The sequence below is a fragment of the Miscanthus floridulus genome, chromosome 3 (genome assembly GCF_019320115.1).
Source record: "Miscanthus floridulus cultivar M001 chromosome 3, ASM1932011v1, whole genome shotgun sequence".
Taxonomy (NCBI): domain Eukaryota; kingdom Viridiplantae; phylum Streptophyta; class Magnoliopsida; order Poales; family Poaceae; genus Miscanthus; species Miscanthus floridulus.
The window spans coordinates 111366829-111394675 of NC_089582.1; the positions used below are offsets into that span (position 1 = coordinate 111366829).

General features: G+C 42.7%; 1 protein-coding gene, 1 long non-coding RNA gene and 1 pseudogene across 7 annotated transcripts; 1 reads left to right on the plus strand and 2 right to left on the minus strand.

Annotated features, from left to right (window-relative positions):
* Window positions 1–79: 79 nt before the first annotated feature.
* LOC136544218 (protein synthesis inhibitor I-like) lies at window positions 80–641 on the minus strand (annotated as a pseudogene).
* Window positions 642–850: 209 nt separating this feature from the next.
* Window positions 851–4001, plus strand: LOC136546483 (uncharacterized). Of its 6 annotated transcripts, none has more exons than XR_010781365.1 (5): window positions 851–1344; window positions 1864–1962; window positions 2060–2682; window positions 3294–3453; window positions 3563–4001. It is a non-coding gene; the product is annotated as an uncharacterized lncRNA (long non-coding RNA). The 6 variants fall into 6 exon arrangements; XR_010781366.1 differs by having other exon boundaries at window positions 2060–2090; XR_010781370.1 differs by having other exon boundaries at window positions 1608–1962; window positions 2060–3453.
* A 16152-nt stretch (window positions 4002–20153) lies between these two features.
* On the minus strand, window positions 20154–27375 carry LOC136542081 (nuclear pore complex protein NUP98A-like). Its single transcript, XM_066534365.1, has 11 exons — window positions 27172–27375; window positions 26326–26670; window positions 25519–26034; window positions 25071–25286; window positions 24151–24710; window positions 23295–23355; window positions 23128–23188; window positions 21773–21911; window positions 21492–21605; window positions 21180–21357; window positions 20154–21087 (listed from the first exon to the last, which is right to left on the minus strand). The coding sequence occupies exons 1-11, from the start codon at window positions 27188–27190 to the stop codon at window positions 20495–20497; spliced, it is 2802 nt and encodes a 933-aa protein (XP_066390462.1). The 5' UTR covers window positions 27191–27375; the 3' UTR covers window positions 20154–20494.
* Between the last annotated feature and the right edge of the window lie 472 nt (window positions 27376–27847).

The window sequence follows — 27847 nt, forward strand, 5'->3', positions numbered from 1 at the left end:
CCATGTTTAGGTCCATATGGACTGCACGGTGTTGACGTGGTGGATCTACGACACCGTCTCCAACGATCTGCTCTAATCCTTGATGCTGCATCAGTTCAACGCTCGTGGCGCCTGGAGGTTCCTTGAGGACGAGTTCCTCAACCACAGCCGTTCTTCATCGCCGCCCTGGGGTGCATCAGGCCGGCCACGAGCCCCGACATGGTCGCGAACCGCGTGGCCTCGTGCACCATGAGCAGCAGCACCGGCAGCGCGTCCCTCGCCCGCTGCTGCGCCGCGCCGGATGCGAGGTCAGCCGGGACGCACGCGGCGAGCGTGTTGACGGCCTCCGTCATCTGCTGCGGGCCGAGGGCGACGCTGGCGAGGCGGTCCGAGTCGCTGAGCAGGTCGCGTTAGGAGCCGCCGAAGCCCAGGTAGGTGGCGCCCGGGATGAGGCCACGGGTGAGCTCCCACCACGTGCCGTCACGGCTCCGAAAGCCCTCCAGGTAGAGGTTGTCGGCGCGCGTGGCCAGCGTGAGCGCGCCGGCCTGGGTCATGAGCACGACGTGGAACCAGCGGCGTGGCGGGTGCTGACCAGCCTCCACCGGCTGGAGGACGGGGCGGTTGCGGGAGAAGTGCCTCGGGTTGCCTAGCCTGTGCCGCATGGACGGAGGAGGAAGAAGGGTGCATCACAGCGCATGCTTGTGCGGGTGGAGATGATGGCCGTTACCCTAAAATTGACTGAACGTGACGGAATGTTAATTTCGGTTAACGCTTACATCTTTCTATAGTATTTCACGTGACCGAGTTTTTCCAGTGGTATTTTTCGATTCTCACGATCTTTTGATGCTACATAACAAATTCTCCCAAACAAAAAACACAACGGCGACGCCACCGTGGCCTCCACCATTGCTTCGGCCGCCCGACGCCTGCTCCTCCGGCCACCGCGCCTCGCGCCGCCTCGCGCCCTCCGACCAGCACCACCGCGGCGACGCTACCGCCTCTCGCGCCGCCTCGCGGCCCTGGACCAGCGCCGCCGCCACGCCGCCCCGCGGATGCGCCGGCCTCACCCGCCTCAGGCCGTCGCCACATTGCCCTGGAGCAGCGCCGGTCAATCTCCACCCGTCCCGCTCGCGCCGCTTTGCCATCACGCGCCCAGCTAAAGCCCGCTGCTCCGCAGCTCCGGCCCTCTCCCTTCCACGCGAGCTCGGCCAACGGCGTCCCCGTTCAGCCTCTACAGGAGCTCCCGTCGCGAAGCAGCTCTCCCAGGTCCAGCAGCTCATTTGGTTGTAGCTAATATTTTTGGCTAATCACATCTTCATTTGTCACTGCCAAGATCAACAGTTTGCAACGATGGACTACTGTGAGGTAGGATATATACACAACACTTTCTTGCCTTCCTCTCATTTTCATGAAGGTATATGATGCCATAGGTATTATCTGTAATCAGCGGCGGATCCAGGAAATATTTCAGGGGCCGAACAACACTGCTGTTCGATCCTAAGTCTCAACCCCCTACACTTTAGAACTTTTCCTAAAATTTCATGGGAGCTCCACAGGCTGTTTTGGTATGGGTAGAGGGGGCTTGAGCCCCCCACCCCACCGTTGGATCCGCCCTATATTGACTTCAGTAAAATGTCGTGAAGTACTCCATGCAGATCTAGGGTGACTGCATAACTGCCCTGATCTGTCCTTCCTCGTCTGCAAATTAGTTTGTCCTTCCTCCTCTGCTATTTAGTTAAACTTAGATTAATTCAATGGCAAATGCTTGACGCATGGTCTAAGATTAGTTACAATGATCAAATGTTTATTATTATCCCTTGATTCCTTTAAACAAAATAGTTGCTTCGCATAAATAATTCAGAAATCTACCTCTTTGGGTGCCAGGTTCAGCAGCTCATTTGGTTATAGCTAATTTTTTTGGTTAATCACATCTTCATTTGTCACCGACAAGATCAACAGTTTACAGAGATGGACTACTGTGAGGTACGATATATACTGCAACACTTTCTTGCCTTCCTCTCATTTTCTCGAAGGTATATAATGCCATAAGTAATCATCTGTAATTTTGTATTGATTTCAGCAAAATGTCATGAACTCCATGCAGATCCAAAGTAACTGAATAACTGCCCTGTCCTCCTCTGCTATTTAGTTAAACTTAGATTAATTCAATGGCAAATGTTTGATACATGGTCTAAGATTAATTACAATGAACAAATGTTTATTAAACTCTGCAACATGAAAGATTTTTTTATGCTTTACAGAATTATTACGCCACCTAGACCTGAATGAATGACTTTCGGTGGCAACAAAAATTAAAAAGGCTGCCACAAAGGCAAGATTAAAGAAACAATAAATTCGTTAATATCTATTTTCACTGAGGTCCACATTTTCGTGCACATATATTTGTTTATTGGCCATTCCTATACTCTTTTCGTGCTTTCACTTCGTTGTCTTAAAAATTAGCGAACATGTGTAAAAAAACACACATCACTTTGAGTTGAAAGAAAGTGTAAACATCATTACACATTTTCATTGCCATCATATACAATCTTTTGATTTATTTTTACAAAAGGATCGCTTATACCATTCCCATTCTACAAAATAGGACATGGTTAGGATGCTCATTGCACATTGCACATTGCACATTGCTTGCTCTTTTTAGATAACTGTTTCTGCTGCATAATCCAAGCCTGCAACTAGCAGGTAATAATTTTTCCAACTAGGATTGCTTCGTAGTATCTTCCGCACCATTTAACAATACAAGACTCTGTTTGTTAGCTCCTTTTAACTTTTTCAAGAACATAGAACCAGCTCCTAAACCTTTCGGTAAATACATATGCAGTACTAATATTTCCTTGCCCTTACCACTGGTCCTTGACAGTGCTAAAAACATTATTGTTGCTTAATCAAAGTTTTCAGGGATCAAATCTGCTTAGGTTTAGGTCTACGTTTTTGTACAGGTGCGACCTTCTTTTTTCCTCTTTTTATTTCCTCAGCTTCTCCAAATCTGCTTAGGTTTAGGTCTAGGTTTAGGTTTAGGTCTATGTTTTTGTACAGGTGCGACCTTCTTTTTCCTTCTTTTTATTTCCTCAGCTTCTCCAAATGATATGCATATGACGATTCAGTACATATGTATTCAGATGTGCATACCAATTGTCTCCTGTCAGCTGCAAGTTGCATTTGTCTGCCTGTGTCCTATTGTGTTATGGTACTGCTTTTAATCTTATTTACACCAGGTCTGTTGTCGTGTATGCCATCTGTACTGTATCTTAGTTCGGTACTTTTGCCTTACTACTTCAACATACCCGGCGCAGCTTTGGTAGCCAACGATGAGGACGCGGGCAACGGACCATTTCTCCGCCCATGGACAAAGAATATCACAATCAGAAATACCGCATCGTGAAGCACTGAGATGTCGGTCTATGCTGCTTCGCCACGATGCTCCAGCTTTCGTCAATGCAACCTCTCCTCAAGGTATTCACATTCCTTTTGCCAAACATGCAATTTTTCCCTGCGAAAGATGTCGTCCACTGCCTTATACAGCTGTCCGATTACACTAATGCATTCTTATACTTTTTGGCAGCGTCCACACCACCTGAGGCATATGTTACTTCTACAACGATTCGCAGACGCAGGGCAGATGTCATCCTCCACGATGATGGTTAGTGCAAGCATATTTACCTACATCGAACTGCTTGCTTACATTCCTGACTTCCAGATCTCTATCCAACAACTGTCACATTTTTCCCTGCGAAACATGCCTACGTCCACTGCCTTCTACGGATCTCCGATTACACTGATGCATTCTTATACTTTTTGGCAGCATCCCTAGATCCAAAATCCTATGTACACATAGCACTATAATCATCCATCAGTTGTCTGATTCATGGTCAATAAATTTTCCATACATGCCACAGATGTGTACCACACTTTACAACTGTAAATCCTACACTACTCTTATTGATAAACTCCCACCTGTAACAGGAAAGCAGTTCACCCATCTTCAGCACAGGGAAGTGTTACTTTTGCTGTCATATTTGTGCATCCTTCATTTTCAGATGCCCTATAATTTTGTTGTTACAAACAAACTCGAAAATATAGCTATGCAAGCCGTCTTCATCGTTCTGAGTGTGTTTCGTCATTTCCTTTTCATTGTTTCCTATCCTGAAAGCTTTGATTTCCATGTCTCCATCTTTGTTACACATATTTGCATAGTATCTACCCGCGTGAAGCGCGGGGGTTCTGGCTAGTAATAATAATAATTGTAAAATACACTGTTATGAAAAAAATAAAGAATACTTAAATAGAACAAAATAAATGAAGAAAGAAGAAAACTAAACTTTAATAATTAGGTTTCATGTACTATATGAACAATGCAAAAACATCGTGGAACATTCCATAGATACTACGTGAACAAGCGAAAATAAATCACAGAACATTTTATGTGTATTATTGGAACAATTGAAAATAAATCATGGAACATACTATAGATACTACTTCAACTACATATATTACACCATGGAACATCTCACAAACGCACTATGCATAGAAATAAAAAATAAATAAAGTATAATTATGAATACAAGAAAGAGTGATATACAAGTAAAATAAAAAAACTAATTAATTAAAGTAAAATAATGAAGAATAAAAACATAAAGAAAAAATTAAAAAGAACATCACATGATACTGTTTGAATAAACTAATATGTATTTAGAACATCCCATTTGTATTACCTAAACATGCTAGAATGAATATATTGTAAACATCACATGTGTATTACGTGAATATTATAAAATACATCATAGAACATCATATGTATACAATGTGAACATCACATATATACTATGCGAACACCACATATATCTCATAAAACAGAGAAAATTTTAAAATAAAAATAAATATAGTATAGAACATCACATGTATACTACTGAAAAACACAAATACATCATATAACATCACATTTATACTCGGACATTACAAAATATAGCATAGAATATCATATGTATACTCATTGAACATCACATATATCGTTAAATATAAAAATTAAAAGTAAAAAAATAAAATTAGTAAAGTAATTAATTAGAGTCAAATAACAAATAACAAAAATGCAAATAAAAACATGAATAACAAATGCTAAATATATAGAAAAAAATAAATGAATACCTTTAATAAGAAAAGGAAAAGGAAAATTGATGAAATCACATATATACTATGCAAGCATGATAGGTATCCCATCTAACATATGAAATAAAGAACTTGATAATAAAAAAAGTAATATATGAGAATGATTAAAATAAGAAACTATAGTAAAATGCAAATAGAAAATGAAAAAATCTACATAAAACAAAATTTAAAACTTGCAAATAAAAAATGAAATAAAAATAATTAGAGTAAAAAATGAATAAAACTAAATGATAAAATATAAAGAAAATGATAAGAAGATGTCGGCATGAAATTTCATCCCGTACCGGGGCACACGAGCAAGCCGGAAGGGTCTGCTCGATGGAGCTGGAGATCCGCCTAGCTTGAACGTAGGGATTATCGATCCTGCACACTCCTCTTGGGATGTGCTAGTCAATTTGACCTTGCAATTGATAAGGAGAGAAAGCTAATCAGTAATTTAAGGCGGAACATATCGGTGTTGTCAGACAGTCCCGAATGTGTGGCTTTGAGAGCCGATGTGGAAGGAAATCGACTAAATAGTCGATTCCAGAATGCTCATAAGAATAAATCAGTTAAACCTCGTGAAGTTACGAAAGGAAAATCGGTTATCGTTCAGGATGAATCTCGTTATTTAGACAAATATTAATCAATGGCAATAGGATGTCATCAATAATCAGTTTATGCTAAGCCAATGACTGCAAGTAATCGAATCTCTTTTTATATAAAAGAAACAGCTCATTATTATTTAATCATTTAATAGAGATAAATCTAATGAACATATTATATCTCATTTATCGTTATGACCAGTGGGGCATGAAGCAGAATCATGCAGACCGTAGAAACAGCGATAAATTCAATGACCCTAACTTATTACTAATATCAGTTGGGTATGAGGCAGAATCATGTAGGTCGTAATACAATAATAAGATCATGGGGCTAACACATCTTTCAATCTATATTTACTTCAACGATCTCGTGACATGAACTGCATATGTGAAAACACTCGATATCGGCTAAAACAATCGATTCAGGCATAGCACACAGTTAAGGTTATGCCCTATTAAAAATAGATCTACCAAGTAACAATCTCCACTCTACGGTGCTAACAGTGGGGTGTGAGGCAGAATCACATATGCCGTGATAACGGGCCATGGAACGATTCTCATTAGCCAATAGATCTATTCAAGACCAAACATACCTTAAACGCACACTATGCACGATCAAGATTGACATAAAACAACCGATAAAACATAACTCGGCGTTTAAAGATGCAGATTAGATCAGTTTAGATTAATAAACGATGGGTAAACAGGATATAAGGCCGATCTAGATCAATCCCAATCGAGCGAAGTGATATTGTTGTAATTAAATAAATAGTGAAAGCAATAAGCAATATCGGTAACTTAATGAATCTATCCGAAGGACGCCACCTTTAGATAGAGCCGATAACTTGACCTTAATCTAGTTCGAGCAGTGGAGGTCGACTGGATCGATGCAGCCATACTTGAACAAAACAAGAGTCGATATCTAGCTTATACCAGAGTCGCAGTGGAGGTCGACCGAATCGATGCAACAGTACGAACAGAAGTATAAGCCATGACGGTACTTACAGACAAGCCGAAGGTTGGCCGGACTAATGCAGCCCTGCTCGCTGAAGAACTTATCGAGATCTACTCTACTCCTGCTCCTAAGGGGTGGCCGGAGCCAAAAAAATGTAAGTAACTTGTATTTGATTGACTGTGTGTTCTTTACAATAATCGGGGTTCAATATTTATACTCGGAGCCTAAACGCGAATCCTATTCAAGTACGACTCGGTACAATCTTTGATATGAAGAAAACATTTCTATCTGAAGATAACTTGGACTCTAATTTTTTCTTTTTTGTAGAGTTCGATATGTATTCTTCCCGACGCCAATCATAGCTCACCATTGTTATCTACTGACGTCATTCAAAGAGAGTCGATTATAGTGTCGTATCCGAACCGGCTAATATCGATCCTCATGCAATCGATTCCTTAATTGGCATAATCTTGGAAGTCTGCGAGTTCTCACGTTCTTCTCCAAATTTTGGTGTAAACACATGCCCCTCAATTTTGGGATAAAATGATTTTATTCCAAAATTTTAGTTTATTGGTTTGCCACGCCGCAACTGCTCTATCCCGAGATATATGCATGACTCCTGACTTCTCGGCCCAAGTCTTATATAACATCCCAATAGTATCTCTTCCAATTCAATTGGTTTGTTTGCTTTCTCCATCTTTCTCGAGCCAACTTTAACAGCCGACGCCGTCATCGTCAAAGCCTCACCCTAGCAAATCCTCTATTCTATCAAGTCGTTATTCAAGCGATCTTCGTCGGATTCAAATCTATTTCGGTTGCAATGGCGACCAACGACCACGTCCCTGAGGTATGTCTTCAAGCTTTTATTCCCCAAGTACCGGCTGCTACCCTATATTTTCTTTCTTCTTAAATTTATTTCATCCGATTTCTAGGAAATGAGGAACAAAGTCTTGATTCCATCGGTTGTTGCTTCCAATGTCTGTTTTCTTGGGCCTATGGGTGACCCTGACCCATCTAATTTTATCCGTCAAGAGACCAACCAAATCTCTTTCAAATAATCTATGGTAGATTTGTCCTCCTGCACTATTAAAACCCCCTTCAGAAACTGGCATAAAATGCTCGAGGGTGGAGAGATTGGTTCCGTAGGGTATCTGAGAAAAATAGCGGAGATTGAGAGGTGTATGATTTGAATCAATGTTTGACACTCTCGTTGTCCGGGATGGAGAGAAATGATTCACTCTTGATTCTCGCATCTTATTTCTGGTTCATTGCTCTGAACGCTTTTGTTTTTTGTCATGGGCCGATGACCATTACCTAGGCCGATGTTTACATGTGTACCAGCCTTAAAATAACTGTATCAATGCAGCCTTATGAATACTTGAGCACTGGTTCCAAAAGATTAGCCAAAATATCAGATTGCTCAGGATGGGCAAGTTATATTATGAACCATATTGGAGACGAATCAACTGTCAATGAGAGGGAATATGTGGCTTTTTTTGAATATGTGGTTGGAGAGATTCATCTTCTGTGGGTTGTCTTGTGGTCCGACTTACAACTATAAGCTTATGGCAGAGCATCTGGCAGTAGGTAACGACGTTTCCCTTGAAAAGTATCTGCTAGGGGCTGGTTATCATATGATGTATCAGGTAGCTGTCCAATTACTAAAGAACAAACCAGTGCATACTATTAGTGGCCCTTGGTGGTTGATACAGCTATGGTTGAACCTGTATATGCACAAGATTGTAAGGCCTGATCTCAGAAACCTCAGCTTTCCTTCCTCCAACTTTGATAAGGAATATAAGGGTGAAGAAGGAATAACTCGTCAGTGCACAAGCTACGGCGAGGCTGCATTGGCCATAGTAATTAATGTCGATGTTGGCCATCTCTTCAAAGAATTTTACAGAGGGTTTGATGCAGACGTCCTGACTTGGTTACCCTATGATGAGGATGAGAACAATGAGCTAATCTTCCCTTTCAAATTTTGATTTGAATTAGGCTATTTGGATGAGACAACGGCTGCAATCTTCAATTCCTTCATTAAGCCATGTTTTCTTCTAGCCGAACCATGGCCGTGGTAAAATGGCTATAGGTTTCTTTATCTCAGGCAACCTTCCAACTTATGAGTTTTACAACCCTTCATTTATGGCTCGTCAGTTTGGCCTCGGTCAATTGCCTCCTCAACTATTCTTTAAAAACATACTGAAGCCATGAAAAGATATCAGTGAGGTAATGGAAGCCTTCAGAGTCTTTCAATTAGGATCAGATCTTCCTTCCCTTTGCTTGCATGACTGGATTAGGGTTATCTTATCTTTCAGTCTTTTTTATTCCTGGTGGCAAGAATGGCACTCCCACCTCTTCTATGGGTTGGTTCACCCTTTGTGCGTAGCTCTGGATAGGGAATTTGCTTCTGATAGTGAGGTAACTTTTCATTCCCTTTTCAGAAAAATTACTTGGTGAATTCTCCTACCATCTGTTCTAATCGATCCTTTCAGGATATTAAATTTGATCCTCTAAGCTTGGATAGGAAAGGGCATCCTATCGATTATCAACCACCATGCCCAGTCTCAAGAATAGGATCGGCCGCACCTTCACTGAAGAAATTGATGAAAACTCATGCTGCCCCATGATCGTGACATACCAATCTTCAAAGCGCAAGGCGGTCCAAGGGACAACCCAGAAAGTCGTTACTAGGAAAAAACTTCGTAGAACGAGACCATCAGCTGCTCAGGTAGACAATTCATATTCTTCTCAAACTGATGTTCAACTTCTGATCTTCCTTTTCATAGTTATCAACCATTGCGTCCCAATCCACCCTGGGTGCGGAACTGCTGTCCTAGGCGTTTGATTCAGCGCCAACTGAACCTTCATCGGCTGATTCTCAAAAGGAGCCGATTTAAGTGGAAATAACCGATGCTCCCACAACGGCAGAAAATATGAGTTTTTTTCATTTTATCCTTGATGCTTGTTGGAGTATTTTCTCAAAAGTTCCTGATTTTATTCAATTTCTATTCTTCATCTGATTTCTTGCCATGTCAGATACTTCTCGAGGAACACCTATGCAAGAGCAGGAGTCTGACAGTCTCTTTATTGAAAATAATCCTACCGTTGCTGATATCCAAACTGTCGATTCCTTGGTTTAGCACACAACTGATGGTAAGAAAGTCATATGCTTAGCTCATTTCTCTACAACAAACATGAACTAAAAATCCTCCCCGGGGTTTGCAGATGTCAATCTTGAGAGTTTAGAGCTGATTCAACTAGACATTACTGGTGCATCATCAGCTGTTCCTTCTCTCCAGGTAGAGGTTATCACAGAAAAGGTATTATATCTATTTCATCGTCCATTTGGTCATAAACTGATCCACTCCTTCTAATCAAGATTCTCCTAAGTGTAGGCACTCATTCTTTCAGTCCTAAGCTATTCTTTCAAGCTTGAGGAGTATCTAGATAAAGATGAAATCAGTTCGTCAACCATCTCCTCCAAGGAGGCTTTGTTAGAAGAGACCAAGAATCGGTTAAGGGATATATTGCCAATGTTTGAGAAGAACATAGCCGATTTGGTTCAAGATACTAATTCAATGCAGAGTCTTCTTGGCTATTAAGAGTAATTCATCCTCAGCTCTCTCCAGAGTCTTGTCTTCTTTGTCTATTTTTGAAGATCAGGTCCTGAAGGTGAAAAGGCTTAGAGGAATCTATCTGATCGTGAAACTTTATTGGCTAAGAACTCCAACATGTAGGAGGCCAAAGAGCTGACACAACTGATCGATGATTTAAAGAACTCCAGGAGGATTGATCCAGGGCTGACTCAACTGGAAATCAGACGTGTAGAACTTGAGAAGGAACTGGAGAAGGTGAAAGCCACCATTGATTACCACAAGTCCAACTTGGCTCAAATGTCGATGCCATTAATCAGAAGAAACAAGAACTATTGGCCAAGGTCAGAGAATGAAGGGTCATCCGCAGTAGCCTTGAGGATATTCCTAGATCAGCCGAAGGAGACAAGCAACAGATTATAGAAGTTCACGCTATCCGTCTGCAAATACTAAAAGCAATTTAGGATGTTCTAGCCTTATAATCTGCATGTGAACATGTATCTTGTGTAGAATTAATGATAACCATACTTTCCGCTATCTCGTTGTATTTCTTTCTTCAGCTAAAGAGCCGATTTTGAAAATAGTCGATTCCAGACTTCCAATCTTAATCCAATTGAGTCTGAAAACACGGCCTTTATTAAGAGAACCCTTCGATTTTCTACCCTCAGTCGCCCAACACCGTATTCTCTTCGTCATTAGTGAGGTGGCGCTTCGCCTTCCATTAATTGCGGTTGCCCTTTGCACTTCCCGAGGCGTCCACCTCTTTGCTCCATGGCTTCAAATACCAGCCGAGGGTTTCGGCCTCGAACACATCTACACTTGCAAGCGCTCTTGTTTCCTTGCACTTCTCCACCTTTGCAAAACTCCGTAGCGGCCTTCCTTCTTGTAGATCCAATCAATTTCATGGCTGGAGAGGATAACTGTGGCAAGCGTGCGGCGGAGGAGATCTCAGAGGAGAACGTGCCGGTGAACCAGTGCCTCCGACGCATGAGGTGAGATTGACATCTTCTGTTCATGACGATGAACTGTTCTGACTCGCCCATAGGTTTGTTGTGAATGACAGTCTTCATCCTCTCCCCAGGGCTGGCGAACCCTCTGACGCTGCATCTTCTGCGCCGGTCTCATCATCGGATTCCTCTGACAAGTACAACGGTGATGATGCCCGGTGCTTTTTCCGAGAGTGGAGGGCGGCCCAGGACCGCTATTCTGAGGCGACTCGGGAAAACGGCCAGCTTGAGATCCATCTCGAGGTCTCCCAAGCGGCCCTTCATGCTGTCGAAGAAGAGGCCAGTGCCGTTCGGGTGTGGCTGGCCGAGTTTGATGCCATGGTGACGGGTAAGATGAATTCTAGGAGCACTTTATTCTAATTTCCATTGTCCTTTCTGTTGACAACTCTCCTGTTTCTATGATCTTCAGCCCTGACGGTGCAATTGGAGTCCCTTCAACTAGCGGCGAACGCGGCCGTGGATGCCGTCAATGCTCGAGGCTCCGTTATCAATGCCCACCTCCACGACATCCCGGCCCGTGTATAGGAGACTGCTCTTCGTGACATCCGTCATGGCACATTAGTGGCGCTGATCGCAGCGCAAGTCCAGACCGGGTACGAGTTCCATGGCATGGAGACTGGCTTCCCGATAGGTGATGGCCCTAAGAACATGAGGACCAGCTTGAAGAAGTCGTCGTTGCAGCGGAGGCCATTATGGACATCACATCCGCTCAGGATGTGGTGAACAAGGTCTTAGATTAGATTGTATTTAGGGCGAACTAATGAATGAATTTTTTTTGCTTTTCCATGATTGTCTCAGTGCAACGTCTTCGTATATGTTATGATTGTCTTCGTTTTTGCTTTTGCTCTATAGGCGATACATCTGGTATCGGCTTTTACATCTTTGGGTTTATTTTAAACTAAAGGCGATACCTCTCTGGTACCGGCTATTAGAGCCGATTGACTAAACAAATCGGCTATCAAGTGTTGATCAAACGCCAGGATAGTGTCTCTTCAAATATTTTCATCGATCGCTATTGATAGGTTGCATCAAAACTTTTCAGACCAAAGGTTCAAACAAACAATCGATCAGTCCAGGCCAAGTATCTCATCAAGTAAAACAAAACTTCCTTTAATAGATCTATCAATCCTTATTTGCACTTAGGATTCGACTTAGCGCTCACTTATGTCGGCCTAAGTCTACCTCTAGGACCAATGCTTATTTTTTCTCAATCCAACAGCCGACGCGAAGCCATGACTATTAAAACAAACTCTCAGAGCCGATTGCTGGGATCGGCTGTTGGCCTTCATTACTAATCTTAATGAAGCCTCCTTCCCATAACTTGCCAGAAAAAGCATTCGAAGTCTGCTAGCTCCCAAACGACTGGATGGGCTGTTGCGATACTCATAGACTCGTCAGCGCAAACCAACTCGACATTATCTCCATGCCATTGAATCAAACACTGATGCATGGTCGATGGTACACAACAGTTCACATGAATCCAATCACGACTAAGGAGCAAACTGTACGACCATTTTCTATCGATGACGAAAAATATGGTGAGCAGAGTCTTACTCCTGATTGTTAGTTCAACGTTCATTGCCTCCGGGTCTTAGATGCATTACCCCAAAGTCCTTAAGCATCATGTCAGTCTCAATCAGATCTCCTGGTCCTTTGCCAAGTTTACAAAAAATGGTGTAAGGCATGAGATTGACAGAAGCTCCTCCGTCTACCAACATCTTGTTCATCGACTTTCAATCAACCAAACATTTTACATATAAAGCCTTTAAATACTGATGCTTGATTGGTTTATCAAATATAGCCTGCTGTATAACCGTCAGCTTGGCAACTATCTCTTCATACTCCGATTCATCGAAATCCGAATAAACTTCTTGATCTGCCGGAGCTCTGAACTCTGATGACAATAGAAAAGTCATTTGAATATTAGCCGATGGTTGTCTTCTATCAGCTATTTGCTTAGCATGCCATATACTTGAGGTTTATCGGATGCCTGAGTCTGTTCCAACTCTCTATTCCTTAAGCGTTGCACCCTTCTCTTCTGGCTTTTTGTCAAACCTCTTGGACATCATTGGCCTTCCTGCCAAATATATTCTATATCGTTGTCATCTTCTTCATAATCAGCCCAGTCTTGATCAACAACTCTTTTTCCAAGCCGATTATGAACACTTTCATTTTTTAAGCGCCGATCCATGTTATTATGATGATATGCATCTTGAGCATGGATACATTGGCGGTTGGCTTGAGATTGCCTAAACTCCCAATATTGATCGCTGCACTCTGGATAGTTATTCCTGGTAGGCAACTTCAAACCTTCGTTCCAGCAATGTCTGAATAAAAGAACAATTTCAATGTGATTCAGCTTGCTTTCTTTCATACCTCTCTTTTTCCTGTTGACGCTGGTATTCTTGTTCTTCTAACTAACGTTGATAATCTTTTTCCTTCTACCGCTACCATTTATTCAACAGAATTCGAGATGTAACCCGCGGCTTTGTTGCCCCATCTTTTGACGTTTTTCCCTGCTCATATTGACTCTTTTGCTTGTCGCGACGTCTTCTAATTTCTTTGTATTCGTCAGCCGATATTTGCTTCTGGAAATCGACTATTTTAGCTTCTCTTGATTTGGTTGATGTTAAGACCTTAGTTTTTCCTTTGAGCAGCCTAGCATCGACCATGTTTTGATCTTCTAGGAAAGGATCATCATCAACTTTTATTTTCTGAGGCGTATCAAATTTGAGTCTTTCTTGCTGAATAGCCCTCTGTATATGTTGCCAGAAAATTCTGCATTTATTAGTGGAATGAGAAATAGCATTATAGAACTTGCAGAACTTCTTATTCTTCAACTGATCAGGGGACAACATAACATGATTATCGGGTAGCTTGATCTGTCCCTTCTTAAGCAAGAAATCGAAGAGCTTATCTGATTTTGTGACATCAAAGTCATAGCTCTCCTCGACTCCTCTTCCCCAAGGATTTGGTACCATTACTGTTTTTTTGCCACAATTTCATTCAGCCGCGACAACCTCTTCTTTATCTTCATAGCCGTTATCGACTGAATATGGATTATAAGCTTCGGCCACTGTGGTACTCTTTTAAAATCGGGCATCTCTGCGCATACTCTAGAATTGGCTATTGAGCGCCGCCACTCGTTGAGCCAATTGACCCAAGTTGTCAAATTCTTGTCCTAGCTGTTTTTCTTTCCACGTTGACAGCATCCCTTGAATGGCCAAAGCGGCTAGTTGATTATCAGCCAAATTTAATGAGAAGCACAAATTCCTAGTCTCTCGGAACCTCCGAAGAAACTCAGTGCCTGATTCATTAGTTTTCTGCCTTATAGTTGTCAAATCGGTAATCTTCTTTTCTCCAGTCCCAGTATAAAAATATGTATGAAATTTCTTTTCTAGGTCAGCCTAGTTGGCAATGGAGTTGACTTGTAGTGATGAAAACCAAGTGAAGGCTGGCCCTGATAGGGACAAGGAGAAGAAACGAACTCGATGGGCCTCTTCAATAGATGCTTCGCCCAACTGTGTAAGATACCGACTAAAATGTTCTATTGTGCTTGTGCTGTCTTGGTCAGTGAACTTAGCAAACTCCGGGAGCCTGTAATTTATAGGAAGAGCGACCAAATCATAACATTCTAGATATGAGCGCTTATACGAGAAGGTCAACCCTTTTGGCTTCAGACCGAACTTATTCTTTATCATCTCAGTCATCTTTTGCAACAACTCATCAGCATGTGAATTTAGATTTCTCTGCACTTGCTGACCCATCTATGGATTGAAATCTCGTGTGTCTTGATACCCTAGATTCAGAATCATATGAATAGTGTTATAATTTGTGCCATAATGATACCCCTGTGGAATCTCTATCTGCTGGGTCCTTCGCTGGTTTGCTGCTTGAAGTCTCTAGTTATAGACATTAGGATCTATATCTCTACGGATTCTTTAAATTGATGGTGTTATTTTTTGAGCCAACGACGGTATGTAGCCTGATATGCTAAAATTAATCACCTGGTTCTGACCTTGTCCCGTCGGCTGTTGCACATGCTGCACTGACGATTTAAGATTATACTGTATCTGATTTGTAGTAACTTCTTGAGCTTGTTCAAATGAACTCTAAACTACCTGGACATCATCATTACCAGCTGGTGCTGCTTCTTGACGGCTGGTACCGGTTTAATTAGTCCCTTGAATCGATGGATGTGGAATGTTGTAATAAGCCGGTCCAACTTGATCAACTGAAAACACATGAAACATCTCTTTCATGGTGTTGTGGAATGTATTTAAGAAAATTTCATTATGGTTCAATATGGCATCATGAACAGACTTGTTTATAGCTTCCGTGAAGAAACATCTGTGTTCAGTCTCATCTGCATCTATCTGCCCATACAACAGAACTCTGGGTAGTGGATATTTCTAAACAATTGTATTGTCACGTATTTTGGTGTAGGACAACAAACACTTGTTCTGAAATTCTTCTATAGCTTTGTCGATGACATCCCTATCTCCATCAGGTTGGTCTTCGTAATGTATCATAAGGATGTCGACGTTGTTGTGAACCGTCATGACAATTGTGGGGTCCCATCGGGCGTGCCATAACATGTGTCAGCACGAAATTTTGTCCCGTGCTGGGGCACACGAGCAAGCCAGAAGGGTCTACTCGATGGAGCTAGAGATTCGCCTAGCTTCAACGTAGGGATTATCGATCCTGCGACTCCTCCTGAGACGTGCCAGCCAATTTGACCCTGTAATTAACAATGAGAGAAAGCTAATCAGTAATTTAAGGCGGAACATGCCGGTGTTGCCAGACAGTCCCGAATATATAGCTCTGAGAGCCAATGTGGAAGAAATTTGACTAAATAGTCGATTCCAGCATACTCATAAGAATAAATCAGTTAAAGCTCGTGAAGTTATGGAAGGAAAATCGGTTATCGTTCAGGATGAATCTCGTTATTTAGATAAATATTAATCAATGGCAATAGGATATCAATAATAATCTGTTTATGATAAGCCAATGACTGTAAATAATCGAATATCTTTTTATATAAAAGAAGCAGTTCATCATCATTTAACCATTTAATAGAGATAAATCTAATAAACATATTAGATCTCATCTATCATTATGATCAGTGGGGCATAAGGCAGAATCATGCAGGCTATAGAAACAGCGATAAATTCGACAACTCTAACTTATTACTAATATCAGTGGGGCATAAGACAGAATCATGTAAGCCGTAATACAATAATAAGATCATGGGGCTAACACATCTTTCAACCTATCTTTACATGAACTACATATGTGAAAACACTCGATATTAGCTAAAACAGCCAATTCAGGCATAGCGCACAGTTAAGGTCATGCCCTATCAGAAACAGATCTACCAAGTAACGATCCCCACTCCACGGTGCTAACAGTGGGGTATGAGGCAGAATCACATAGGCTGTGATAACAGGCCATGGAACGGTTCTCATTAGCCAATAGATCTATTCAAGACCAAACATGCCTTAACCGCATACTATGCACGATCAAGATTGACATAAAACAGCCGATAAAACATAACTCATCGTTTAAAGATGCAGATTAGATCAGTTTAGATTAAAAAACGATCGGTTAAACATGATATAAGGCCGATCTAGATCAATCCCAATCGGACGAAGTGATATTACTGTAATTAAATAAATAGTGAAAGCAATAAGCAATATCGATAACTTAATGAATCTATCTGAAGTACGCCACCCTTAGATAGAGCCGATAACTTGACCTTAATCTAGTTCAAGCAGTGGAGGTCAATCGGATCGATGCAGTCGTACTTGAACAAAACAAGAGTCGATAACTAGCTTATATCAGAGTCGTAGTGGAGGTCGACCGGATCGATGCAGCCGTATGAACAGAAGTATAAGTCATGACGATACTTACAGACAAGCCGGAGGTCGACCGGACCGATGCAGCCCTACTCGCTGAAGAACTCGCCGAGATCTACTCTACTCCTGCTCCTAAGGAGTGGCTGGAGCAAAAAAAAAGTAACTTGTATTTGATTAATTGTGTGTCCTTTAAAATAGCCGGGGTTCAATATTTATATCCAGAGCCTAAACACGAATTCTACTAAAGTACGACTCGGTATAATCTTTGGTATGAATAAAACATTCCTATCTGAAGATAACTTGGACCCTAATATTTCCTCTTTTGTAGAGTCCGATATGTATTCTTTCCGACGCCAATCATAGCTCACCATCGTTATCTGCTGACGTCATTTAAATAGAGTCGATTCCAGTGTCGCATCCGAACTGGCTGATATCGATCCTCATGCAATCGATTCCTTAATTGGCACAATCTTGAAAGTCTACGAGTTTCCGCGTTATTCTCCAAATTTTGGTGTAAACAGAAGAATAAAAGACCACGTAGAAGAAAAAAAGGAAAAAGAAAAAGAAAAAGAAAAGAAAAAAGATGAACGAAAGGAAAAAGAAAGACAAAAAGCATAAAACAAATAAATAAAATTTAGAGAGACAAATAAAGATTAAAAAATAAAGAAATAAAAATAAGAATAAGAATAAAAACCCATAGAAAAAAGAAACATAATAATAATATGAAAGCAAAAAAGAGAGAGAAACATGTACGTAACAGAAATGCGTCCACGGAACCACGTGAACCACCCCGCGCGGAATGCGTCGCTGGCGCAAAACCTGGGTGGACTGTAGGCTGCGCGTGCAAGCATAGGCCGAAATCTCGTATGGTTGAAGCTGCGTTCGCGGGGGGTGTGGTCAGCGCAGTGTTTGGGTCACCTGGCGTCTTCATCAGCCTGTAAACGGTTGCCCGTCTCACGGAAATTCCGGTCGCAGCAGTGGTTTTTCTATTTTTCACACAATAAGGTTAGTACACAGCCTATTTCTGCCCATCCTTCCGCTCCTGGCTCCGGCCCCTCCCCTATGGCCGCACATAATGGTCCAAATCGTATCTGGCGTCTTCACCGGCCTATTAGCCATCTAGGAGGCCGCCCGCCCCATAAAAATTTCGGTCGCAACAGTGATTTTCTATTTTTTACACAATAAGGTTACTACACGGCCTGGCCTATTTTTGCTCATCGTTCCGCTCCCGGCTCCGGCCCCTCCCTCCTATGGCCGCAGACAACGGTCCGAAACGCATCTGACGTCTTCACCAGCCTGTTAGCCATCTAGGAGGCCGCCCGCCCCACGAAAATTCCAATCGCAGCAGTGATTTTTAATTTTTCACACAATAAAGTTACTACATGGCCTATTTCTGCCCATGGGCGGAGCCAGCTGTCTGGCTAGTTTTGGCGGCCGCCATAGCTAAAATATGTAGAAAACACCAAATATATGTAGTGTATATATATTAATATACATGCATGACATACGTCAATACATGCTGACCTGTTGTATCTTATGGCTGGGCTGGTGGGCTTTATGGTGATGGGAAAACCCAAAAAGAAGCTAATCTCTCTCTCTCAAAAAAGCTAAAAACGGCGTGGTGGCTGGCTGACAGTGGCGGTGTGCCTGCGACTCCCGCCGCTATGTGCAACAATGGCATCGAAGATTGCTAAAAAAAAGGCATCGAAGAAGATTAATTACGTAATGAAAAGTATTTTTTTTAATTTAGAATTCTAACTAGTTTACTTTTCAAAATTAATTAATTTACCTAGGGCTGTATATTGATACGCATCATGCACTTGTGTAGGTTCAATAATCAATATCAATACTTCAATAGTTCAATTATTAATTGATTCTTTGCCTTTTGCTGACCCTTTTATACACATTTGAAGAGCATTTTTGTCGAAGCAACCCAGATCCGTCTGTGATATATATATTTATGTAACATTTTACACTATACATGTTTGATATTTGTAAACCTTGCCACACCTGAAAATTATTCCTGCCTTCGCCACTGTTTCTGCCTATCCTTCCGCTCCCGTCTCCGGCCCCTCCCCCCTATGGCCGCACACAAAGGCCCAAACATGTCTTCACCAGCCTGTTAGCCATCTAGGAGGCCGCCCGCCCCACGAAAATTCCAGTCGCAGTAGTGATTTTCTATTTTTCACACAATAAGGTTACTACACGGCCTATTTCTACCCATCCCTCTGCTCCCGGCTCCAGCCCCACCCTCCTATGGCCGCACACAATGGCCTGAACTGCATCTGACGTCTTCACCAGCCTGTTAGGCATCTAGGTGGTTGCCCGCGAAAATTTACGCCGTCTTGGGCATATTGCATTCGATATATGTCAATAAACAGCCAATTGTATTTCATATATTCCAATAGTTGCAGCACAAATACAAAATCAAAGCATTATTAATTATCATAATCCTTTAAAATACCTCGTACAATCATGTAAAAGTGACTCACTAATATTAGAAAGAACAATTTCATTGGAATCTCCAAACTAAAAAAGACAAAATATACATCTACACTACTAAAAGACAATTGCAAGCTGGTATCCCATTGACCAAAAAAATACTAAGAAAAAACATCAAAATATCCCAGGTTTCACATAAAAACAAAACTAACAAAAAATTGCATCCCCACCACCATGCCCATCACCGGCTTGTTGTGGACAGTGCTCCATCACCGGCTTGTTGTGGACAGTGCTCCTGGTTAGTATGCAAATCACCGGCTTGTTATGGACAGTGCTCCATGGTTAGTATGCAATTTCTTTGCCTTTCTACACCCGCTAGACGCAAGACCACCACTTCAGCGGGTTTAAACACCCGCTCGACGCATAGAGAGGACCACCACTTCAGCGGGCTTTAACTTAGATGTCTTTTTATGTACTAACCTAATATATATCATTTAGATAAATATTTGATATTCTTATATTTAAAAATTGTTTGATAAAGTTGTCTAAAGTATATGCTTCGTAACCAAAATATAATATCCTTTTAGTTTGATTCGCGTCTCAATTTTTTCCATGTACACTTCCCTTATTAATGATATAGGTAGCACGCCTTACTGTTATGGCGGATTCTGCTGCTGCTGCAGTTTTCAGCAACATAGATCAATTTGCAAGCATTTTACAGCAACAACTCAAATCTTTTGCACAAAAGGAGCTCAACAGAACCCCTGCATGACATTTGACAAGAGCGTAAAGGTGCAACTTACCTACCACTACATCAAAGCAAACCAACAAAAAAAAGCACTTTAACTACAAGACATTCCATCGTCCATCCCTCACTCAGGAATCAGGATTACTAGGCACTGAAGTGCTTCACCCTGAACTTCCACTCTCCCTTGGCAGCGTCGAAGGACACAAACTCTGCACCCTGCTCCTCCGCCTTCTTCACCAGCATCTCCCTGTACCTCTCCACCCTTGCCCCCTCGCGGTACTGCTCCCCGGTCTTCTTGTTCACGCACTTGATGTTCAGAAGAGTCACCTCTGCAGCTTTGTTCAGCCCCTCACCCACTGGGGGCTTCTTGCTGTCATCCTTGTACACAATCACCTCCCGGTTGTTGAACTCCACGATTGACTCCAGATCTAGACATCTCACGTCGGTCTCCCCCAAAAACTTGATGCTGCCGTAGCCATGTCGCCCCACAACAAAGTCCCTGACCTGACCACAGTAGCCTGCCTGCGCACGTTCTTTGGCCGCAATCTCCTCTATACTAGGCTCTGTGAAGTAATCTGCACGTGGAAGCTTAGGCAATAGCCTCTTGACTGAAGTAACATTCCCATTCTCATGCTGAGCCATGGCCCTGGCCTCATGCTGATTGTCATTTTCCACTGCAGGAGGCCTGCTGCTTGGTGACATGGCAGACTTACCACGCTCACTTTCAGTGGAAGCATCTGCACAACTTAATGAGATCAGTAACTGACATTTGCCATTGTTGGGGAAAATATTTATATGAAAATTCCAGTACTGTAATGAAAAGATTTACCTTCATATTTGTTCAAATCAGTAGCATTCTTCAAAGTCAATTGCTGGTCAGTTTCTCTTTGCAAAGGCCACTGCTCAATTGGACGAATTACCAGATTCCTTGGGTTCTCTCTAGGGATGAAAAAAGCATCCGCCTTCGGTGTTGCTGGAGATTCTTCATCATCAGCAAAGAATGGAACCTATATTGGAATAAAAAAAAGGAACCTGAGCAATGTGTTCAATGGTTTCTCAATGGCTTCCAAAAGCTCCATTAACAAATCATAAAATGAAACTTTGAAGTTATTCTATTCTTATAGGTCCAGTCATTCATTACCTTGACATCAGATATTGGATTATATTTTCTCGGCAGCAGTTTTATCCTTCTCTGTGACAAGTGCCTAGGAACCGCCATGCACAATGCTCTACTTTGAAGAGGCTTCTCAGCAACCTGCAGAACAGTAAGAAGTTGCAATCAAGCACCTCTTCATATGTGGTACCTGGCTACCTGCTTATGGCACCTTTAGTACCACACCTTCCTAATTAACAACCACCATCTTGCTACTATCTCTACGTCCACCTACTCTACATAAACAATTGAAAATGCCTAAAACTAACCGGCAAACTTGATATCCCATATTGAACTGATGGTGAAGATCCACCATTCCCAATAGACATCTGAGGCATCGCTGGAAGCGTCCCAAATGGATTTGAAACAGGAGCAGGCTGCATGACCATACTGGACTGGCTAGGAGTTCTGTGAAAAATGCAACAGGATACACCATGTTAAACTGAATAATGTATTACTTTAGTCAAAAGAAAAAAACGAATCATAAATGTCGTCAAAACTCATTTGTGAATTGTGGAATAATTATGATCTCTGCCAAAACCATGCTCTTAGACTACAGATATAAAATAACAATCTGGCAGTCTCATGGCATCAAATATAAGCTAGTCTCCATGAACCATCAAGTTTTTTTTCCTTCTTTGCCTACACCATACTCCATATTAGACTGATCGTAATATTGTTTTTCCTCATTCTGTGGAGGTCCTATCAGAATTCTTGGACATTTGGGACTTGGTTCAGGAAACATTACTTCTGCCAGAGGTTGAGGATGTTCATAAGTGGAAGTTGGACATTTCAGGTCAATTCTCTACTAAGTCAGCATATGAGGCTTTGTTCCTTGGAGCAGTCTAGTTTGAGCCGAGCACTCTAATTTGGAAGAATTGGAGTCCTAGGAAGTGCAAATTCTTCCTTTGGTTAGTTGCACATAATCGATGTTGGACAGCTGATAGACTTGCTAGAAGAGGTCTTCCTCATCCTGAGCATTGCCCCTTCTGTGACCAAGAGGATGAAACCATTCAGCACCTCCTCTGTTACTGTGTCTTCTCTCGGCAATTCTGGTTTCAATTATTTCGCACCTTTGCACTCCCGGATATTGCACCTCAGCCATCTGCCACTGGGTTCTTTGACTGGTGGCAACAAGCCGGTAGCACTCTTGACAAAAGAACCAAGAGAGGATTCAATTCATTGGTCATGCTAGGAGCCTGGATGCTTTGGAAGGAGAGAAATGATATTGTGTTCAATGGTGCCTCGCCTAGGATTGAGCGGGTGCTTCTCCTTGCACAAGAAGAAGCCGCTCTCTGGAGGTTGGCAGGCGCTAAAGGCATTAGTGAACTGGTCGCTGCTTGACCTGGGGTTTAGCAGCGCCTGTTGAGGGAGGTCGTCTTTTTTACAGTTTTAACTGGCGCGTATGTAATCTAGAGACGGTGTGTGTGTGCTGTTGTATGGCTATATAAGCCTTTTATCCCCTTTCTTAATGCAATGATACGCAGCTCTCCTGCGTATTCCAGAAAAAAAAATATTGTTTTTCCTTCACCTTGTTATAACTAATCAGTGTTTTAATCCATTAAAAAGAAATTACTAAATAGAAAAGAATAATCATGCACATTTGAGAAATAGCAGATCATACGGCTGTCCAATCAAGGCCTGATTCGTAGTGTTGGAAAAACCAGGGAATCCACCTGTAGAAGCTGTTGTATCCATGCAGGCAGGCATTTGAACATAAGTTAAGCCCCAAATTAATCTTTGAAGATAAATTATTAAAAAAAGAGAAATGTGTAAATATAAAATACTGACCTGGTTGAATTGGAGGAGGTTGGATGGAGAACATGTTTGAAGTTTGAGCAGCGGCAGATGGCTGAAATGTTGGCTAAATCATTAGAAGCAAAATAAATTAAGTACTAATAAATAAGAAATGATAACGAGAATCTAGTAATCATGGTTATTAAGGTGGTAACGCAGGGCATGGCGAGCCACCCTTTTGAGTCGCCCAGGTGACACCTAGGCGAGGCAAGGCGACGCCATATGAATATGAAGAACTTCAGAGCTGTAGTATGGAGAAGGTAGGAAAAGGAAATTAAAAAAGAAAAGAAGGGGAACAACTAAGAAAGTCCAGCCCAAGAGACCACCAAACAGCCCATGCAACCTTCCCTAAGCATGACCTAGAGCTGCCACTCCCCCTCCTGAGACCCCTTCCATCAGGCGGCGAATCTATCTCTCCCTACCACACCCTCCCATTCACATCTGTTGCTGCCTCCGTGGCACCTCTCCTCCAGTCCTCCCCGCCTCTTCCCCTTCCTTTCTCCAATGCTGGTGCCGCCCCCTTCCAGATCCCTCTCCACTCTATGCAGATCGAGAGCTGCTGGCCTGCTGCTGCCCCTCTCACATCCCTGATGCTGCAGTTGGCCGGTGAGGAAAGCAGACATGGCCACGTGAGCCGATGGGGATGGGGCGAAGATAGGAGCTTGGCCTTCCCTGAATCATGCTGGTCCTCCTCTAGTTCTTCCTCTTTCTTCTCCCTCCCATCCTCTCTTGTTTTGCTGGATTTTGGTCGTGGAACGCCCAGGAATTTTTAGCGCCTGGATGCCTAGGCGACGCCTTAAAAACCATGCTAGTAATAAAATATGAGGACAAAATGACAAAGGATACTTACTGTTGAAAAAAGTGAAGGCCCGCTGCTGCCAAACAGACTGCCAGGATTAGTTGAACCGAATAGGCTCCCAGAGGAGAAAGCTGGTGTACTTGATATCGGTTGAGCAAATGATGAGGAAAATAGTGGGGCTGATTGAGTGTTAGCAAACGATGAGCTGGTGCCAAATGGACTTGGATTATTCATCATTGATGTGCCAAATAACGATGATGTACCAGAAGCAGGATTTGTATTTACAAATACTGATGGCGAAGTACTTGCTGGAAATGTAGAAACACCTGTTTGCCCAAACATTGTGGTACTAGTGGATGATGTGAATGGGCTCGAACTTGCAACTGATGCATTGCTAAATGAGGTGAATGGTGAAGAAATAGTTGGAGCAGGCTTAGAAGCAAATGGATATGGATTGATTGTTGAAAATGGGTTTGTGGCAGGCGGGTTAAATGGATTGCTTGGGTTTGTGGCAGGCGGGTTAAATGGATTGCTTGTCGGAGCAAAAGCATTCTGTTGTGATGATGGAAAGCTAGGTGCCGCTGCTGGAGTTCCAGAAGGGTTTGGTCCACCTGCAAGTACAAGTATTAAGAGTGTTGCATTTGTTTCACAAGAAAAAATTACAATTTGCATGGACCAAAGAAATCCAGCAATAAATAATAAACAATTAATAAAGGGAATAGCCTACCCCAACTTGTTTGGGACTTAAAGGCTTTGTTGTTGTTGTTGTTGTTGTTGTTGTTGTTGTAATAAAGGGAATAGCAGCATGTTTTCTTTGTCAATTCTATTCAGATTTCAAGGTGTGTCATAAGCCAGGGTACATAATAGTCACTCCAGCTCATGCAAAAGAATACACGGAAGTAAAGTATGGTTTAGAGGGGGTTTGCAAATCAAGCAAAATCATTGATCCCCAAACAAACAATTTTCCTCACCTTTGTCTCCACGCTGATAGTCTTCCCACCTCAATTCTTCATGACTCTTGTCTTTGTATTCAGGCATCGCTGATATGGAATCAAGTTTTGCAGCAGGCTGAGTACCACTAGTAGCACTGTCAACATCTGGTGTTTGAGCATAAGGTTTTATTCTGGTTCCTCCAGCTTGATTAGCAAATTGTGGTTGCCCAAAAGCTTGTGCTGCTGTCTGTGAGCCTGAAACTCAACGGGAACAAACAATTGGTGAAACAAGTATAAGATGACCTGGACAGTGTAAAAACAGTTAAAAAAGAAAGATTTGCAATAAAATAGGTCTACTGGAGTAATAAGAAAGAGCAAAAGAATCAATAAATATCAACTGCTACATCATATGTACTCAGACTGTTATTCAGTTACCATTACATCATAACTAGTTCAAATAATGTGAATATCCAATGGGAAAACCTACCAAATGCAGGAGCTGCTGCACCAAAAGGTGACGGAGTTGCTCCAAAGGGAGTGCTACCAGAGGAAAGTGTTGTTTGTCCAAAAGATGGTGAAGAGCCAAAACTGAAGGCGCTAGCTGATGTGCCAAATGAAGGTGTGCTTGAAGATCCAAAACCTGGAGTAGTACTACTCACACCAAATGTTGTGGTCCCTGAAGTTCCAAAACCAGTAGCAGATGTACCAAAGGCTGTAGAACCAAACGCTGGGGTGCTAGAAGCACCGAATAAAGATGTTGATGTTGAACCAAATGCTGGGGTAATCGTGGCACTGAAGGCCGGTGTAGTTGTGGTGCCAAAGGCTGGTGTAGTTGTACCAAATGCCGGCGTAGTCGTGGTACCAAATGCCGGCGTAGTTGATGCACCAAAAGTGCTGCTGCCAAATGTTGGTTGTGTTTGCTGGAACGTGCTACCAAAAGGACTTGACTGGCTAGGAGATGATCCAAACCCCCCAAAACTTGGCTTCTGTCCAAACAAAGATCCTACAGCATGTGACATCACATATAGTACAGAAGATCTTGTTAGGCCAACATAGTGACAAATAAACTAGCATAATTTCACATGAGTAGCTATTTTTAGAACAATGTAGCATGCAGAAAAATGCAAAAACAAATAAAACTTGTAAGATATGGGTGAAACTGAAAAGAACAATTACGCATAAAACTGGCATCATTAATTAGACAATCTAGAAAGTGGCTTCGTCTGACAATCTAGTATGATCAGCATGGCAAACCAGCAAGAGAGGAAAGCAATAGATAATGCATAGTACATACCAGAGGATGTGGCACCAAAGGCAGGAGTGGGGGTTGCACCGAAGGCTGGCGTAGAGCTCCCGAATGGAGAGGAGGATGGAGTGCCAAATGTGGGAGTGGATTGCTGCTGGCCAAAGGCACCAGTGGATGTTGTGCCAAATGCGGGAGTGGATTGCTGCTGGCCAAAGGCACCAGTAGATGTAGTTGCAAAGAGCGAGCTTCCAGTGTGTGCCCCAAAAGTTGTGGTCGGGCTGCCAAACGGTTTTGGGGCAAAGGGATTATTGGCAGCAGTGGAAGACTGGCCGAATCCCTGCGGAGTTCCAAATGAGGTCTGGCCAAATGGGCTGGTGGACGACTGCCCGAATGCTGCAATGAAGATAGCATACACGAGAGGTGAGAAGATAATCAACACTGCAAAAAAGAAAAAGAAAAAAGTATACTCTCTATGGAGACATGTAAGGGCTTGCAGCAAGGGAAACTTGAACTGTACAATCGTAATCAGGTATTGCATTGTACCAGCTAGCATATATTACACAAATATAAATGAAAACGATGAGCACCGAAGCATTCTTCTGCTTTATTTGCAAGTAGATAAAAGAGTTTGGTTAGGTGTTCCATGGATCCTTGAAGTTGAGACTGCAAGTAGCCTATTTGATTGACGAAACCCTAGTGTGCGGAGGCATATGGACAATCCATCGAAATATATGAAATCGAATAATCAATCGAACGGGAAGGAAGCGCAACAGTAGCAATACATACATACATACATAAATACGAGAACGGAATCGAGGATTTAAAAGCAAGGTCATGGAATCCAATGTGATGGAATCGACGACAATAGGAGGGGATTAGGGGGTGAGCGCTTACGGTTGGTGGAGCCGAACATGGCTGCCGATGCTTATTGTCTTCTAGCGTGAAGGTAGTGCCGACGCGACTCGATCACCGGCGGCGGCGCGGTGTGGTCTGGTTGTCTGCGACTCTTGCCTCTCTCTCTCTCTCCCTCTCCCTCTCTCTCGGCGAGGGGAAGGGGATCTGCCTGGCGATACGATTCTGTGTCAATGAAGGGTGGGCCCCTGGTTGCGCCGCGGCTTTATATGGCCCCTGGTAGCTTACACCCAACGCTCGGTACACACGAAACAGCTAGCGTGGATTCCACGCCGGCGGGGCGGGGGCGGGGGCGGGGGCGCGGGGAAGGCGGCAGGTGGAAATCTTCCGGTCCGACTCCGGAGCAGTGCGTCCGAATTTTTTACTATTTAGTTCTTTTTCCAAAAGTTTCTCTCAAATAGATTCCTGACGGAAAGAATTTCAGAAATGGATCCTTAGCTCAGCGCTAGAGTGAGTGGCGCCGAGCTCGGCATCACGGTGACTGGCGCCGAAGTCCTGGCCACGGGCAAACGGCCTGTAAGGGGCTCGGCGCCATCCACTCTGGCGCCGAGCTCGGCGCCGTAGATCTTGGCGCCGAGCTCGGCGCCATTCACTTTGGCGCCGAGCTCGGCCTAAATATCTACCCTCGGCCCTCGGCCGGCCTTCTTCCCCATCTCCT

Coding starts and splice junctions, on each gene's coding strand:
- LOC136542081 (XM_066534365.1), bottom strand. Junction 25,287..25,518: donor TGCAGCAGCTCCTGCATTTG/GTAGGTTTTCCC, acceptor GTTGAGTTTCAG/GCTCACAGACAGCAGCACAA. Junction 23,189..23,294: donor ACCTCCTCCAATTCAACCAG/GTCAGTATTTTA, acceptor TGGATACAACAG/CTTCTACAGGTGGATTCCCT.